The sequence below is a fragment of the Rhipicephalus microplus genome, chromosome 4 (genome assembly GCF_043290135.1).
Source record: "Rhipicephalus microplus isolate Deutch F79 chromosome 4, USDA_Rmic, whole genome shotgun sequence".
NCBI lineage: Eukaryota > Metazoa > Arthropoda > Arachnida > Ixodida > Ixodidae > Rhipicephalus > Rhipicephalus microplus.
The window spans coordinates 80535801-80553816 of record NC_134703.1 but is presented as its reverse complement, the minus strand read 5'-3'; the positions used below and the strand labels follow the sequence as shown (position 1 = coordinate 80553816).

The following is an 18016-nucleotide window of genomic DNA, read 5'->3' as shown; positions in this document are numbered from 1 at the left end:
TGAAAGTCGAGCATACAAGTACAGCGTTGAAACGCGCAGCAAAGCGCTAGAAATTGAGACCCATCGCAAAGCGCAGGACGCCAACGTGCGTCAGAGAGAGCGAGATGAGGCGCGGCGTAAGGCGATGGAGGTGGAGGCGCGTGTAAACGAGCCTCGCCGAAGAGCGCTAGAACTAGAAGCGCGTCGAGAAGCGCGTGAAGATAAGGCATGCCGAAAAGCTATGGAGGCTGAGGCCCGTCGCAAAGCACAAGCCCCCGAAGTGCGCCAGAGAGAGCGTGACGCTGAGGTGCACCGCGAGGAGTTAGGGGCAGAGGTCCATTGCAAAGCTAAGGACGCCGAGGTACATCAGAAAGCACTGGTGATGGAGCCGCTTCGCAGCGCACGCGATCAGGATGAATCGCGTCAAAGAGAGCATGAGGCCGACTTCGAAGGCCAGAGAATTAGGGCTATCCACGACAGCGATAGACCCCCACAGATCAAGAGCTCTCTAGGCGTGTTTGTTGGCTTTGATGGCATCGGGAATCCCGTTCTGTCGCAAGCAGAGACAGCTAGCAACGGGCCCGAAGAAAGGCTAGCTAACCAGTCTAGAGTCTTGGCAGTGCCTGTCAAAGGCAGCGAACTTGAAACTAGGTTTGTCGAAACAGCCCGCATTCCTAGCCATTCTGTCAAAAGGAGGCATCGGCGAAAGCGTAACACGGAAAAGACGACAGGCGCCAAGTGCGCTAAAGCCACTGTTAAGGGCCATGACGCCATCAGTCGATACGCCCGGTTCAGGGCTAGGCATAGGATCGCGAAAGGGCCCTGCAGGAAATGTTTGAGGCTCAGACCATCACTGAGATGGAGATTAGGGGGGAAGCACGTCAACAAAGACCAAATTTCAGGGAAATTGGAACGCCGAAATTACCGCCTGGTCTCATCCTTTTCTCTGCCGCGTAGATGCAAGCAAATGGGGAAACGTTGCCAGCGCTTGAGCTCTAACACAAGCGGTTGTTCCCCACCGTGGCGAAAGGGTCACTGGCCGAACGGGTGGCGTAAACGATGCAGTGCAGATGCCCCTTTCTTCGAGTTCAGCGGCTGCGGGTCAAAAGTCGCTGCTACTGAGTTCGGCGAACAGGTTGATTCGTCGTCCTTTTGTCCAGACCGCAACCCTCAGAAGCTGTGGAGTGCGCGACTCCCCAGAGTTCGTCTGAGAGGGCCCCCGCCTTGCTGTTACTAAGAATGAATGTTGTAATCAGCTTTGAAAATAACTTTTCTACTTTTGTCGTCAGCCGTTGAGCAAGGAATGCGTCGGAATGTTTGCAAGTTTTACTTTCCTTCTCATCGAAAAAGCTGACATTGATTTGTTTGTTTGATTATTTTGTTTCCATAATATTTCGAAAGGTAAAAAGTCAGTGTGTTTTATTTTAAGAGAAGGCATAGTGATGGCCCCTGTTTAAGATACCTTCTGTGTTTAGCATTAAGTGTTATTATGCACGTCAGTGTAGGTTAACTTTCAACTTTGTTTTGTATAACGCACGTAAGTTTGATTGTCATCCTTAGTTTCTTACTTTTCAAGCATGTTTTCTCTGGTTTTGATGATAATTGGCTGAGCCCATTGAAGTGAGAGCTTGTAGGAGGACGAACTTTGTCAAGCTTGACAATCTTATGCTTGCAGGCAACGCAAATGTGCGTGATTCGGGAGTTCTTGGTATTCTAAATTGTAGATTCGGGGCCAAATTGAGTTAACCTCAGCAGCTTCGATCATCCCCAATCTGCCCGGGTCACAATCGAGAATCGCTCACGAAAACAAAAATTTTGTTTGGTTTAGCAGTGTCATGCACTGTAAAGGAGTGTCAGCACTGTGTATTCCTCCCGAGATTCGTTGCTCGTGATGCTAATTGTTAGCCCAGCGTAATCTCGAGGAAACATTTGGTTCCTGCTGGTCTGGCGATTTGATCAGCATTTGGAGGGTGCTTGCTTTGGCCAGAGTGGTTCGGCTTTGTGTTTGACTCTGTCGTTCCAGTGAACCTCTGCAGGCCTATGGAAGTCTCAACGGGCGGAGAGAGCGGAACGGCTACCGACGGTCCACCAGCATCCCTCCTTCCGAGCCGCGCTGACGGCTCAAAACTCCGGATGCATTGTCTGGCAGCGGGGGTGCTGTTGTGCCACAGACATGTTCCTCGTTCGGGAGCACGTCTCACGAGATTGAGCCCTGTTCCGACGAACTGTCTCCCCCCCCTCCTAGCGCCGCCTTCCGTGCAGAAGAACCGTGCAATTCCGGGGATAACGTCGCTTCCTCCGCCGAACCACTTTGCAGTTCCGGGTATGGCGGCGTCTCCTCAGCCGAGCCACTGTGCCATTCCGGAGAACTGGTCTCGCAGAAGAGTCCCAAAATGCTATTTAAGGCCGTGCCGGCCCCATGTTAGAGAGATTTTGCCCCAGCCGACGTTGTTGTGCTGGCCGGCTCTGTACAAACGACAACCTGCTACAGTAAACGCGACTTTTGTTGCTGTTTTCAAAACGGATTGCCTCCCTGTTTCGCCTTCGGGCTAAGGCTTCAGCGAAGTCCGCTCGACGGCTTGCCGCTCTTCGCCACCGCTACCATAGAGACAGAGCAAAATTCCTAACACTGTCTATGAGCTGGCTTCTGTCTGTGTTGTTGCTCTGAATAAGAACACTGGTGTCGAGAACTCTACAAAAAAAAATGTCTCGATGCTTAAAAATGTTCTGAAAGCATTTTAATAGTGCTACCTTAAGACAGCAATTTCGGTATCGAGGAGGCGGCTTCGCAGTAACCTGTCAACACAAGTCGGATGTCACGGGAAGACTGCAACTCGTGACATACTACTATTAACAATTTTCACTTTGATGTCAGTTGCACGATGTCGAGCAGGGACTCTGACAGCAGTTCCTGTGATTTAGGCTGCCAAAGGACACAAATTTTGCAAGCACCATGAGCTGTGTTGACTTGTGGTTCGTTAGGATCGAGCTGGCTTGCAGATGCTCGGTGACAGAAACTTTAGGATAAAAGTAAAATATTTGATACGTGTTGTCTCACTCAGAGTGTGGGGAGCGTTGCGAGTGCACACAATTAAAACAAAAAATACCTGTCTCAGGTGGTCCAAAATCATGTCGGCGCTTCCTCAGGTAATTGCTACCTAAACTTAGCCTTCGAAAATATACGTATACGATGCAGATTCTCTTCTAAACCAAAGAGACGTCAAATGACATCAATTAACGATATAGTCACAGGCTATGAAAGATGTGCTCAACAGAGAAGCGCCTATTCACAATGAGTCTATAAGAAAACTGAATAGCCCGTTTTCTTTCTTCGCAACTGCATTACAACTATTTCTAATAACATCTATATTTTCCTTGGCGTAATTGTCCGTCAGTTCTCACTAATAATGTATCTAACAAAGAAAACGAGCCCTTAAATATACCCTTAGCTATCACTTAGTGATACAAGCGACATCATTACATCGTTATTATTTGCAAAAGCCTAGAAAACTTGACAGTTCACCATACTTGGGGTGCTACTAAGGAATTTCACATCGCAAGCTGATTTGCCAGCAGCACCACATTATTTAAAAAGATCGATATGCAAAATGAGCCAATCAAGCATGATACCGAAGCCACATTCATAGGATTAACAGCTATCACTGGTAATTGTAGTGACATCGCCATCACAAAAGGGCGTCAGAACGCATTTTGACGCTAAGCCTGCAAAGGCGCATTTCATGCTTGACTTAGGTGTGCCCACGCCAGGTTTGTTTACGGCAAGGTGAAAATGGTGCGTGCCCCCCTTTTTTTTATGAAAACTATTATCAAAGAAAAGTTATTTTACATCCTTGAGACTGCTAGTCCTGTCTATTTTGCGAGCGTGGAACTTATGTCATGAAGTGATGCAAGCAAAGAAAAATCTTCAGCTGAATACACCCAGCAGGAAACAGTTTTACAGGCCTAAAACGGAAAAATATTCACACCTTCAGGAGAAGCTTGCCAATGTTCTCAAGCAACTCTGAGCAGACCGAGCTTGTCATAGTAATGGCCTTTAAATCAGCGCATGATTGAGGTGTATACAAAACTGGATCACTGAAAGAAAGGAACTGCCAGCAGAACAAACTTCATTTTCTGTGTGGGTAAATTGTGACTGCCTTTTTTTTTTATTATGTTCGTCATATTTGGGTGCGCATTACATTCGATCAAGGACGATGTAAGCATATGGTCTGCTTTGCACTTTTACACTGAACTCTTTCTAGTCTGTGCACTGACTGAGCTATCTTTTCTCAAGCTGCTTCAGGGTAAGGTGACAGTAGTTCACTTAGGCCAATATTCGCAAGAAAAATTGGGTTTACACACATAACTTAGCACCACTGCAAATTGATTTTGCTAATGATGCTAACGAAGCTAATGAAACTATTGATACAGTGGAACACCACTGTTACGTTCCTCACTACTGCATTTTCTCTACTGTTATGTTTGTTATCTTTCATCAGTCCCAGCATACCTCTCATAATATCTTATGTATTTCGAACCCCGCTGTTAAGTCTCAACTGTGAGAACGTTTCTGCATGATGCGCCGCAACCACGGTCGCAACCTAACCGCCGAACCCGCCTGGGCATCATCATTTTGATTTGACGTTTGACAGTCTTGGCCTGGCTTGGCTACGGAACAGGCTGCAAGAAGCCACCAGCGAGTTGTAGAGGCTGCCCCTAGATAGCCATGTGTGAAAAGTGCTATCACCATCATCACTTACAACGAAAGTTTCACTACCGAATGCCGGAAAGGCGTGACAGTCCCACCACCGCACGCCGCTCATTGCAACTCGTCTTTAGTCATTGTTGCGTGCGCTAAGCCTGTTACCATTGAACTTGTTAACGCAGTCTTTGTCAAGCCTTAATGACATCGCGCAAGCGGAAAGCGCTTTCCCTTGAGAAAAATCTAGACGTACTTAAAGCATCGACAAGCAGCCAGCGCAAAAAAAGGTCGATGTTGCCAAAGACATTGGACTGCCACCGTCTACCCTCAACAGCGTCATCTCGAAGCGTGCCAAGATTGAAGGGAATGCCGCTCTCCTCGGCCCGAAAGCCAAGCATGCAGAAGCTCAAGGTGCCAAGCACCGGAAGCTTGACGAGGCTGTTCTCACCTGGTTCAAGCAAGCTTGCGCTGCCGATATCAACTTTGATGGCAGCATTTTACGCGAGAAGGTGATGGAAATAGTTGAGAAACTTGGCATCGCCAAATGACTGGATCGACTGTTTCCACCTGAGGCACGTCATCGCTTACAAAACGATTGCAGTGCCAGGTAATCGCAGAGATCGTCGCAAACTCAAACGCAACTGAAGACTGCGACATCGATGACGAGTACGAGCCACACAATTCTGATGAGTTGGCAGCGTAGTCGGCCGATCTCAACTTTGGAGAAGTCGTCGTGACCCTGGACTACCTTCGCAGGTACGTCGCACACCAAAGCGACGCTCAAAGCAATGCGGCCTTCCATATTATTGCAAAACGTGTGATGCTTATCGGCGAGTGAAAGAAGCGGCAGTCAACTTCCTTCGAATATTTTAAATCTTAGGCTGACCTTACCGAAAGAAATAAACTCTTTGTAGTCAAAGAGCCTGCGCTCTCATTCATTTTCGGAGCTTTCCTCACACTTGCGTTTTCTCAGCTGTTACGTTTTTCCTACCCGGTTCGCTGAAAAACGTATGGACGGGGTTCCACGGCATAATTCTTCAGGAGTTGAAATACTTCAAATAGTAACTTTCCCGTGCGAATCGAATATCAAACACCATAAGAAAAACATTCAAAAGTACTGGTGTTCGCACAGCCTAACATACAACATATGAAATAGTAATTGTTTTTGCTCCTTATTTTTCTACATGTTTGGCAATGTGTTGTACATTGCCTTTACCACCTTGCAAACACTGTAGTTAAAATTCCAATGCATATAAACAAAACTTCTGAAACAAGCACACAGCAGACATATCTGGCCCCGCCGCGGTGGTCTAGTGGCTAAGGTACTCGGCTACTGACCCACAGGTCGCGGGTTCAAATACCGGCTGCGGCGGCTGCATTTTCGATGGAGGCGGAAATGTTGTAGGCCTGTGTGCTCAGATTTGGGTGCACGTTAAAGAACCCCAGGTGGTCGAAATTTCCGGAGCCCTTCACTATGGCGTCTCTCATAATCATATGATTGTTTTGGGACGTTAAACCCCACATATCAATCAATCAATCAGCAGACTTATCTGTGTACATGAAAGATTTCAAGAGTTTCAAACAAATCACCCCAGAAAACTGATTTAATCGCACTGACTTGAGTAAGCACATACTGATTATGAAGCGGCACATATTCGACCGATAATACCCCACGTTACCTCTGCAAGGGCCCTCAAAGTGCCCCTGCAGTTATTAATCATGGCTTTTGCTGGAAATGGAAAGGTTGGAGAGTTGGAATCGACAGACGCTAGTAAAAACAGTGCAAAAGAGACAGACACAGCGAAAGAACACAGGGGCTTTCTACTCATGCGGGTTTTTCTCAAAATTCAAATTTAAAGAATGAGCGAAGCTGACACCAACCTTGCTCAGACAGCCTCTTGGGAAGCAGGAACAAATTTGGTCCTTGGTGTTGCTTCTCCTTCCCAAGTGTGACCGAGGCATCCATACTTATGTGTCCTGGGCCTGAGAATGCAAGCATGGCAGGATGAGCGCACTGCTGATACAGAGCACTTTCGATCTTAATTTTCGCAAGGATTTTCCTTCGGTCCCTACGTGGGAGACTCCTGCTATTTGCTAAGCGTGTTCTGCAGAACAAAAATAAGGCTTTTTATTCCATTTTATATGACATGATTTTTTCATGACTGTTACTTTTATCTTCAACACCTTGCTCACATAGTTTTTACAAGAAGCCAGTTTTTTTTTTTTTTTAATATAAGAACAAGTTTTGTGAGTGCAGTTCCACATATGATACGATTGGCATGCTAAAAGAGAAGTATCTTGGGGCATGTTAAAGGTCCCCAGGTAGTCGTAATTTCCAGGGCCCTCCACTACGACGTCTATCATAATCATATGGTGGTTTTGGGATGTTAAACCTTATATATCAATCGTGAATCAGAAGAGAAGTATTTTTGCAAATGTGTGGCAGTTCAAACAATGCAAACATACAAAAAAAATCTAAGACATTTTTCACTTTCGATGTTCTAGGAGTGGTGGTGGTGGTTGTGATGTTGCAAAGGCAGGGTTAGCTTGGCCTGAAAGGCCGGCAATTGTTCCACCTGAGCATCTCTTAAATTTAAGGGGTCAGTCACCAAATGTCACTCAGCCCACTGTCTCGCAGGAAAGTCATCTGAATGCGTTGCATGCTCTTTCTCGTAGCCATGGTTCCTTCAAGAAAAAGGACATCTTCGAATGTCCCGTGCTCGTGGCAATCTTTCTGCAAGCTGCGTCTCATCTCTGTTTTTTTCTCTGTAAAACTGCGGGCACTGCCAAATGAAATGTTCGATGTCACTGATGCCACCACAAATGGCACGAAATGGGGAAGCACCTCGCCCAGTCTTGAATGACCAAGCCGGCATGTGTGCAGAGTCAGTTCTTATACGGTAAAGCAGCGTCACTTGTTCTCTGGGAAATCCATGGATTATGCATGGCTGATGCGGAAACTTGTGGATCATTACATTTTTGTTGTTCTGGTATGTTTTAGGGGCTCTTATTTTAACAATGCAAGTTCGCGCTTTGCGTGCAAGGGCATCAGCTTTTTCATTGCCTTAAATTCGAACGTGGGATGAAATCCACTGAAATTTCTTGTTGAAGTTCTTGCTGATTCAGGTGTTTAATGAACGCCAGAGATTTTCTTTTAAATTTTTTATAAGGTAGCCCTCGATGTAGTCGCTGTAACGCTGACTGTGAATTTGTCAGCACAACCACATCTTGTGCAGCAAGCATTTGCAATTTTCGCAAAGCCGCGGTGATTGCTGCGCCTTCTACTGTTGTGGACCACACAACACGATCCAGGCAGCCCGACTATGACACGCCAAGGGAGGGTATGCAGAAAGCCGCTGCGCAGCTATTCGTCTGTGTGCACACCAATTCGTCAGTGTAAACTTGTAAGTGACCATGGTACATGGTACTCAAATGGTCCAACACCACAAACTTTGCTTCTTCAGCTGGAACAGTGTGTTTCGACAGCAGTTTAGGAACGCTGAAGTTACATGCAACGTCCACTAAGGACCATAGTGGGTCGATAGAGCTCCGTGGAGGCGATTTCAAGCCTAAATGCCAAATGTGTTCAGCGCCGCGTGAAAATGTGAGTCGGGTCTTGCTCTTAGCCGCTGGATGAGGGCCGTGCCTGTGGATGACTCACCCAGTCTTGAAAGCTGCGTCAACAAAGCCTGAGAATCCAGGAGGCAGAGTGGTAGATACTTGGCTTCATCGCTGACCATCTTGTTTGACGCCGCCCGAGGGACTCTCATCGCCAATCAAAGAAAATTTCTGTGCACTGTTTCTAAGCATTCAAACTAGTTAAGTGAAGACGACATCAGCGGCAGCTGGTAAAGAATGTGGCTTGTTATGAGCACAGCATTCAGCTTAAGCATCGACGTAGGAGTGTTGCCCCAGCGTACACCTGCCATGCGATGAAGAGCATTGAGTCTCTGCATAGATGTGGCCACAATACCACCAACTGCTCGTCGCCATAGTAACTCACCATCAATGGTAACGCCCAGGAAAGAAACACTCCACGCACGACGAATGAAATGGCTTCTGATGATATTCAGCGACAGTCCCGTTGACTTCCCCCGCACCCCTGGGAAAAGCATGAAGGCACATTTCTTTGCTGATAGGGACAGGCCAAGTGGCGACAAATGGCATTCAATGATTAAAATGGTGCCTTGTGCTATCTGGGCCAGATGTTTGTATTGGTACTCTGAGATCCAGATGCAGATATCATTGGCATAGATGGATATTTCAACTGCTTTCAGAGCTACTTTGAGTGCCAGGAAGGCTGGCCATGGCAGCATTAAAAAGCAAGGGAGATGGAACACTTCCTTGTGGAATGCCGAGAAAAATGCTTCGCTCTTCACACGTGACATTTCTAAGCTTAACCCAAACACGCCGGTCTTCGATAAATTCATGTACGAAACAAAGAGCATTTCCCCAGACACCCAAGGCTTGGAGTCTGTTGACGACACCTGTTTGAAGCACACAGTCATATGTTTCGGCAACATCCATGAAGACGGCGAGTGTCGAGAAGCCACTGACACGGTGGTACTCGATGAAGCTCAACAGGTCCAAAACACTGTTTCGGGCGCTCAGTCATGGGCGAAATCGAGTCATACACGCGGGCTATCTTCCTTCTTGCTCAAGGTACTAAGTTAGTATTGTGCATATGAGTCTTTCCATCAACTTAGATACGCATAATGTTAACAATACCGGTCGATATAAGGCGAGGCTCGCAAGATCTTTTCCGGGCTTTAGCACTGGCACCACCCATGCTGTTTTCCATACCAATGTGATCTCTCCTGTGCTCCAGATATCCAAAAGAACACTCCTTTGATTATATGGCAGACTTGTCGGCCTGGAATTTTACGCTGCACTTCAGAAATGCTTTCCTACATACCTGGTCGGAGACATATGATATGGAGATGTAATGCCAGAAAAAACATTCACAACTGAAATATTATACTAAGTATAAAAAAAATAAAGGCTCTTATTGGTGACATAATAGCTCATAAGTGACATAAGTCAATAGCAATAGCTTGTATAACTAGATTTATTATCACTATGATAGCAAGTATAGAGATATGTAGATAGCAAATATAGAAATCGTCTATCTTAAGTTTGTGCCATACTTTAATGAGTGTAAAATAAAGTGGTACCTTTGTACTTCAATTTCGACTTGGTAAAAACGGCATCCAATGTCTGGCTCATGGCTGCAATATTCTCGGGAGAAAAGTCGCCGGGAGTGCATTTGTTCTGCACAAACACTGCGAGGTAGTGAAACAAAGCAGCGTGAGAAATCGTTTGCAAGACATCTTTTTTTTAACAGCCAGGAATATTTTCAAGAAAAAAGTTCAAGTAAGAAACATTTTCAGACTGACGTTGAAGCTTCACAGTGAAATTTAAGCAAAGGAAATGAAGGGAGGCTACACAAGACATTTCCTTTCTTGTTTACTTTCCTACATGAATATATGCACCCAGCTCATCCTATCCAACTTTTTTCTAATTCTTTTTTAAATACATTGAGGGTATCTTCCCACACACGGCCGATGTAAACTAGTAATGGCTGTGTAGATTTTTGTTGAAGAAAATGTGAAATTTTCATTTTCTCTGAGGGATCGCAAACAATTTCAGAACATCATCAATGTCAGTATAGATTTACATTGTGAATTCAAAAGGTGCAGCTGGTACTCCAAGGTTTCACAAGCCTTAAAACTTGTAAAATACCTCGTAAATTTTCCTCAAACACTCAAAACTGAGTAGAGAGGGAAGTTTGTGACAAACATGAAATGCATTGAAATAAATGGGAGGATACACATGATTATACAGTCTACATTGTAAGTATCGAACTCTAGTGCAATCCCAAAGTACAACTAAGTCTTTGTATAAAAGATCACTAAAATTGCCACTTCACAACATTACAACGAACCTTGCTGTACTAAAACTTGAAATTTTTGTAAGTCATCAACAAGATTGTTAGCTGCAGGGGTTTAACTGCATTCACCACAGCGTACGTTTTTTGCATCTTCACATAAACATGCAATTACACAACAAAGCTCGACAGTAGTTATAATTTCATGCCTCACACAAAGGCTTCAAGGGAAGGACTTACAATGAGGCTTCATGTTGTTACGTACCTAAGTGAGGGAAGCTTTCAGCAACGTCTTCGCCGTTGCTGCGACTTTGGTCGTGTGAGGAAGTTGTTGGCCTCAGCATTTCAGCCGTAAGAACAAACCTAAAGTGTAACAGGGAAAGCACGGTACGTCACTAATGGCAGAATTTGTGAGTTGCATAGTAATGGCAAAATAGCAGGCCATCAATACTTGGACATTCATAACAAACCGTTAATTTGCAAAATGAATAGTATAACAAGTATACTTCAGTTTATCCTTTACTGAAAATCGTACACCTTAGTTCAAAAAAAGAATATAAAATTTGTACACAACAAATCTGAGTTTGAACATTGTGAGAATGATAATTAGTGCTCACGAGGCCAGGCATGTGAAAAGTGCTTTAGAGCTCCTCATTTTCAGGGCTTGAGCATTTGAAAAAAAAAAACTAAAAAATTCCGCAGCTTGCACTAATTCGCGCTCGGCTCAGTCACAGTCGAGCTGGCACATTGGTTAGAAAAGTGATTACCCCCAAGCGGCACCTATGGCAAGGGCTGACGCCACTTGGCTATCTATGTTAGGTGGCGCTCGTTGTCGCATACACGTCAAGCTCGCGTGAATATGCACGGTTAGAAGTAATCGGTTGAGCTTCGACATGCCTGTAAAGTGCTCCATATGCGCGAAACTCTCTGTTGCCTGGGTTTGCTGCCTTCGCAGTGCTTTTTGAAGATCTTAGAGGAGCTTGCGCTTGGATGTGGGGCCATTCACTGGCTAGACTCATAAATTGATTCGGTAGCAAAGCCGTCGTTTCGTTCCCAGCTGCGTGACTTGGTATACAACTCCTCAAAGAACAAATGGTGAGGGCACTACGTTTGACGGTCAATTCAACATCCAACCAACATCAGGAGTACTACTTTTCTTTTCTAGAGACGAATGCAACCAAGAACTAGTTGCACACACATTTGGAATCAATGATATCGCTGTTTTTTTTTATGTCAACATGAAATGTCAACAAGAGTGCACAATAATAAAATACTCAATTACTTGCAAAGTACGATTAATGACTGAAACTCCCACGAAACAACACATTGCTTCATTTTCTTTCTTGGAATGTAATATTGAGTGCCTTGGAATTGTGCTACGTGAATTCCCCACATTAGTAGACAGCGCTTCATATTTTGTGCCTGAAGGGGATATAAAATGCAGTATCACTAGACTCTTATATACTACTCGGTTTGTAACCATTGCTAATGGACAGAGTTAAAAAATGACCATTGTATCAGTATTGAAGGGTGGAATACCATACCTATATTCACAAACACGCCCTCACAAGTATACATTCCACCAATGAAGACGTTGCAAAAAATTAGTTGTTGCATGAAAGTTCAGCTTTTCCGATTACTGGTTCAATGCAAAGCTGAAGTGAATGCAAATAGAATTGAACAATTTTGAAGCGTATTCAAATACAGTCAATCCCAGCTAAATCAAACTCGGATATATAGAATTATTGGCTATATCGAACACTTGAAAAATCCCCTTTAATTTCCCACGCAAAAGTATGAACCGGTGCACCCGTATATCAAACTCCTCCACAGCGGGACATCCCCTATATCGAAAGCTGCAGCGCGCCAAAGCCCAGAAAGTGCATTTTTCCTAGCAAATATTGATAAATTTTAGGCCACGTTCTAACAAGTTCCGATCCTTTTTTGCGTGCAGGCAATGAAAAAACGGTGTCATTTCATTCTTCTGATTTGGTTCGTTGCGCGACACTTGCGAGTACATCAGTACGTTTGATGCACGATCTGCAGTTCTTAGGGTGCGGGCATAGTGTTTTCCAATATACCGATTGCCGAGGGCACTAAAAGAGAATGCGAAGTGACTCAGTGATCTCAGTGCAATGTTCGCATGTGGTTCGCATTTCCTTCCTTGTTTGTTAGCGCACAATGGCATGCGAGCCTGAAAAGCATGGCCTTCGAGATGTGTAACCTCGTGACGTAAATTTTTAGTGTTTTCAGTTTCAGAACATGTGTCTCTGAGGCTACGCTTATTATTATTTTTTTTTGTCGTTTCGCATCAGTCGCTAAAAGCAGTGGCTGCCAGCTACAAAGCCACAGTGACATCGATATCGTCGACATGTCGACAGTGAGAACTACGTATGGCGAACTCGGCATTGCGTCTTTTGCACCTTGTGGCCTTCTCACCTCGTTCCTAATAAATCCTCATTCTGGAGTTGAACTGAACCTTGACCCGCACATAGGGATAAAAATTATGACTGGCGCTTGGAGCGACGTCAAGTAAAGCACTGTCGTAAACATTCCTTGTGGGCCAGGTGACGACTTCGGGTGTGTCATGACCACTGACGATGACACACTATTCCTCAGTGAATTCTGCGACTTATCAGCGTTTCCGGGCACCATCTCACACAGTAGCGACTTCATTGGTACAGACGACGTTTCTGGCTGCATCGTTGCCGAGATTTCGGCTGCCGTTGCCGGTGCCGCGACAGTGTAGCCGTGCTATTATAAATATGCCAACACTTTCGCTTCCGCTGCTAACCAAGCTTTTGCCAAGCTACAAAGCTTGCATTGACGTTCTGCGTCAATCAATGCTGCACCCGAAAGAGCTAAATTCGCTTATTTGAAAAGCTTCAATGATATTAAAAATGAGTCTAATTTGACGGCGTGCAAGAAGCAAGACATGTTTACGGACTAAATAAAGTGTGGTAACCTGCAGTTCGCACATTGTTTTTGAGCGAATCGTCATTGTAGCCCTTGTAACAATTTCTGAGGCCTGAAATTCTTCAGTTCAGGCCATATGCATATTTTGTATTTTGAATTTTCGATATATCAAACTCGAGATATCCGGGATCGACTATAGTAATATGACGTGAGCAATAGGTAGTAAAACACAAACACATCAAGTTTCAAAATATGCTATAGCCCTACATAAAACACTGCTAAACTTCAAAAAAAAAAGATTAATTGGGTAGAAGTACAGTGAACACTTAACCTCTACCCTTCGGATCTTAAGTTGGTCTTGCTTCGTGGCAGTGAACCTACCTTTTCCAGATAATTACATACGGTCGAATACCCCTGTTTACTAATTTCGTACATCCCAAAATTTGGGAAACTTTAAATTTGTGTCAAGGCGAATATGAACACTAACATTCATTGAAATATTCGATGCACCAGAATATTAACACAGGTTAATTGTAAATGGTGGATATAGGAAATGTAGGCATGCAAGAGTGTGCGTACCTGAGAAAATTTGGATCGGCAAACCAATCTTGCACGACAATGACCGTGTGGCAGATAGCCATAAGGAAAGAGGCCATCTGCAGAGACTGTTGTGTGTGCAACAGCAAAAAAATTGAGAAATGAAAGACTGAACCAGTGAATTTAGTTACAAAAAAGGGCAGCAGTTACCTGATACCAAAATTCACTATCAGACATATTGATCATGGCGTGATGAAAGTATTGAAGATGAAAGCTTTGGTAAACCGAGACAACTCAAAGACAACACAAACAAAAGTCTATTCTTGTTAATTGCAAAATTCTGATTAACCTATGTTCACAACATCTGCCCATGAGTTGCTTATTTCAAAACCGTTCACAGTTAAACATTTACAACATAACTGAGCAGTAGATGAAACAGCAATACAGTTAAACCTGCTTATAATGAATGTCCATATAAGGATTTCCTCAATATGATGAAGTTTTTCCATTATCCGCCGTTACTCCATAGAAGCCCATGTATTTGAGACCTCTATGTAACAAAGTAACAGTGGGAGACAACGTTGACATAACGAGTTTTCGCAACAGACAATGTTGAAATTTCGCTCAAGATTTTGTCATTTTGGTTTGAGCTTTGCATCTTCCGCGGTCGGCCCGCTGCCAAAAAAGTGCGAAGCGGAGGCGGCGTGCTCATGGCCCCGGCAACTTTTACGCGAGAGCGAGTGCTCATTATTGCACGCAGGTGTGCGCGAGGCGGCAGGCAGGCGAGCCTGTGCCCCACAAGCTTGCGTTGCCACCGTTCTCGCCGCCGTGGACCCATGCGCAGATGTGCCCTCCCCCTCTAAAAAAAAAACTACTTTTGCAGTGGCAGTGCTATACATTTATTTAGCGTCGCATATGTGGGGCCGCCCTGGATACAGAGGGCACTTTACCGAACAGTTTTCCGCGGTATCTGTGTCGTTTGTTTTTTGTTGTCAACGCCGTGCCCACCTGCAAGGTGTGACACCCGACGACGTTCAAGTATGCTTTCTTGTTTGTTTTAGAATGCGATCAACCTTCTCGTCACTATCGAGGGGATGTCAGATTAAGCATTGATGGAAACTCTCCGAGACCATCGTGATGACGACAGATCTTCGGAAGCCGACTCGTCACGCGCTTCAATTGGTGCTGCAAGTTCGAGGGACTGCAGCCTTCGCGATTAGCCAATTAGCTCTGGCTACAACACAATGACGCGTTGAATGCAATGTAATGAACACAATAGCAACAAATTGTAAAGTTATATGAAGTAAGGCTGGCAGCCAACTCTTTTGAATCCAACATCACGGAACACCGACAAAATGCCAGTGTAAGCAAATACGGCCGCTCCAGGGACAAATGCTCTTTTCACAGTCTCTTCACCTTGAAAGCACCTACATGCTTGCTAAGATAGCACGCGCGCCAGCGATTGATCGCGACCGCGCCCTTGAAATCAAAGTTCAGCATTGCTACTCCAGCGACCCCTTCTCCCCCTTCTGTTTTTAATGCTCGTTCAATAGGGTGGTTTCCTTTCTGTTTCAGCACTCTACGGCAGTTCTATCATGCGGGGGTGGAGGGCGGGATGTTATCATATACACTCTCCAGGCGATACAGAAGAGCTGGCTCATTCGATATCTGCTTCAGCAGCACTCACACACTTTTACCCGCTTGTAAAAGTTATGATGCGCTGGGGAATCTTATAATTAGGACTTGTTACAGAACATCGCATAATGACCCCATGATTGCTATCACAATAACAGTTTTTTTACCGCTAAATGAGTATTTTGAGTTATCTCTGCCTTCGGTTTTCCTTTTTTTAATGTGTATTTATTTTTCGAATTTTTGTACTGAACCTACATATAATGAAATCATCTTTTAACGAATGTTTCTGGAAATTTGTCAATTTTTTTATATCCATACTTAACTGTACATCGTTATACACCACTACAGTTTGTTTACAGTTTGAAAATGCACACAGGGATCCACTGTTAAAGGGACATAAGACCTCGTGCCATTGACTTGTTGCCACCGCCGGACGGAGGCTGCAACAGGTTTCACACAGGCGAAGCAAGCACCACACGCGGTTACGCTTTTGTCACGTGATCAGTTGACTTTGCAATGATTTGCAGAGCGACATCAGATGGCATGAAATAAGAAAGAGCATCACTCGCAGCACGCACTGCGTTAACACAAAACAGTCGCAGCTGCCATCCAACGGTGGCGACAAGCAGCCACCACGCACTCTGAACTTCCCTTCAACAGTGGACCTCTGTGTCCATCATACCGTGATCACACCTGAGCAATAGATATATTTAGCGTGAAGCACCTTGCAAGAGCCATTTCTTGCTACATGAATTGTTATTTTTCACCATGTTTACTTGTATACAACTATTTCTCACTAAATCCATCACCAAGCGTGAAAAGCTAGAACGCACCCATCACCATTTTCTATTCACACTGCTTTGCACGCGGTAAGTGTTGCTCCAAAATGACGCTGCCAAACTTCCACGTGCAGGTTGCAAGAGACGTGCTGCGCAATGCATGGCCGAAACAGAACTCCTTCTCACCTGCATGACATGAGCATTTTCCAGTGAATGGAAATCTCCCCCACCGGGTGTCTTCTTCTCAAACTGGATCATGTGGTCCATCACCGAGGCACTGATGACTGGCTGTGAGTAATGCAGAGAGATTTGAACACATTTTGGAAATTTGATTGACGGGCTTATCAGGGAAATAACCACTGAAAAATCTGGCACTGTTCAACGACTGTCTGAACTGCTTCTCGACCTGTGACTCTGACTTGAGCAAGAAAGAAACCATCTGCTTTGCCAAACGTGCCGCAATATTGATCATATTGTAAGCTATCACTTTCCGGTGTGCTTTCGGTTGAACTCCATCAGGCCTTCAGACCTGCCGTGTAGAACACTCTTTGAAGTGGACTTGTTATGTTTTCGATCGCTAATTGACCTTTGGGAGTGCTGCTGCTCTGCTGCTTTCTAGAAATATGCTGCGAGAATGAGTGCCTTTTTACCCAGCTTTGGTAATCTTTGCACAGCACTTTTTCACTCAACTGTAATCTAATCTTGCTTTTCAGGTTCCTGTACAGTTACCACATGCTTCTGCGCATTATTGTTCCTGTTCTGCTTCGCTTAAGATGCTCGCTCTTCGCAATATTGTCTCACTCTCCGCAATATTGTCTGTATTGTAGCAAAAAGCGTTAACATGTCTACACGCACCCGCACAAGGTAACCAGGTGCACCTGGTTACCTTGTGCGTGCTTGTGCATTCAGAAGCTGAAAAAGCCGTTCGAACGATGTTGGCCAAGTGAATTCAATGTCACGGCTGCATTGCAGCTAGACTGGAGGAGGGTACATGCCACCATATGCTGACTTTGCTCGCACATCCTCATCGCACATGCTTTATATGGCTTTGAGGAGTCCACTACAGCAGTATGATGCTCTAATAATTTTCGTTACATCTTAATGTTGCCTCAATAAGCTTTTGAAGATTGCAAGAGTGTAAATTCATGAAAATGCAGACAGGTAGATGGAGGCATCTTGATCGTAAGAAGGATCAGCAGCATTCAAGACTGCACTAAAATTTTTTTAAAAGTTGAATCTTTAATCATTTTTTCATTAGTTCCACGAGTTCAGTCTTTAGTGTAAGCTGAAAAAAAAAATTTAAAACAGGCAGCAAGAAAAACGCGAAACATTCTCACTACAACTGCGAAAATGTTTGAACACGTTTAATATTAAAGCAAGTATTACAGTACTCAAATTCACTTAATTTGCTTTCAAATGATTGGAACTTTTGAAGAATTCAAAATGATCAAATAGGTGTGTACAGTGGAACTTCGATTATACATCCAGTAATTTCGCGATCACCCACATTTTACGATGAATTGGTTCAGTCTTCACAACATCGCCACAGAAACAATGTATTGAAAACCTTGGTTATACAAC

The 18016-nt window shown here is 44.5% G+C and overlaps 2 protein-coding genes across 2 annotated transcripts in view; one reads left to right on the top strand and one right to left on the bottom strand.

Annotated features, from left to right (window-relative positions):
* The window catches only part of LOC119172133 (nonsense-mediated mRNA decay factor SMG9), a 36546-nt gene that overhangs the window by 4287 nt on the left and 14243 nt on the right, over positions 1-18016 (bottom strand). Inside the window, exons 7-11 of the mRNA XM_037423143.2 lie at positions 16622-16723; positions 14064-14149; positions 10834-10931; positions 9856-9963; positions 6563-6664 (exon numbers count right to left, since the gene is read on the bottom strand). Coding sequence (XP_037279040.2) covers positions 6563-6664; positions 9856-9963; positions 10834-10931; positions 14064-14149; positions 16622-16723 — 496 coding nt within the window. The remainder of the gene's footprint in view (positions 1-6562; positions 6665-9855; positions 9964-10833; positions 10932-14063; positions 14150-16621; positions 16724-18016) is intronic.
* Positions 16594-18016, top strand: part of LOC119172136 (uncharacterized) — a 33252-nt gene continuing 31829 nt past the window's right edge. Inside the window, exon 1 of the mRNA XM_075893054.1 lies at positions 16594-16725. The gene's annotated coding sequence lies outside the window, so the exon portion shown is untranslated. The remainder of the gene's footprint in view (positions 16726-18016) is intronic.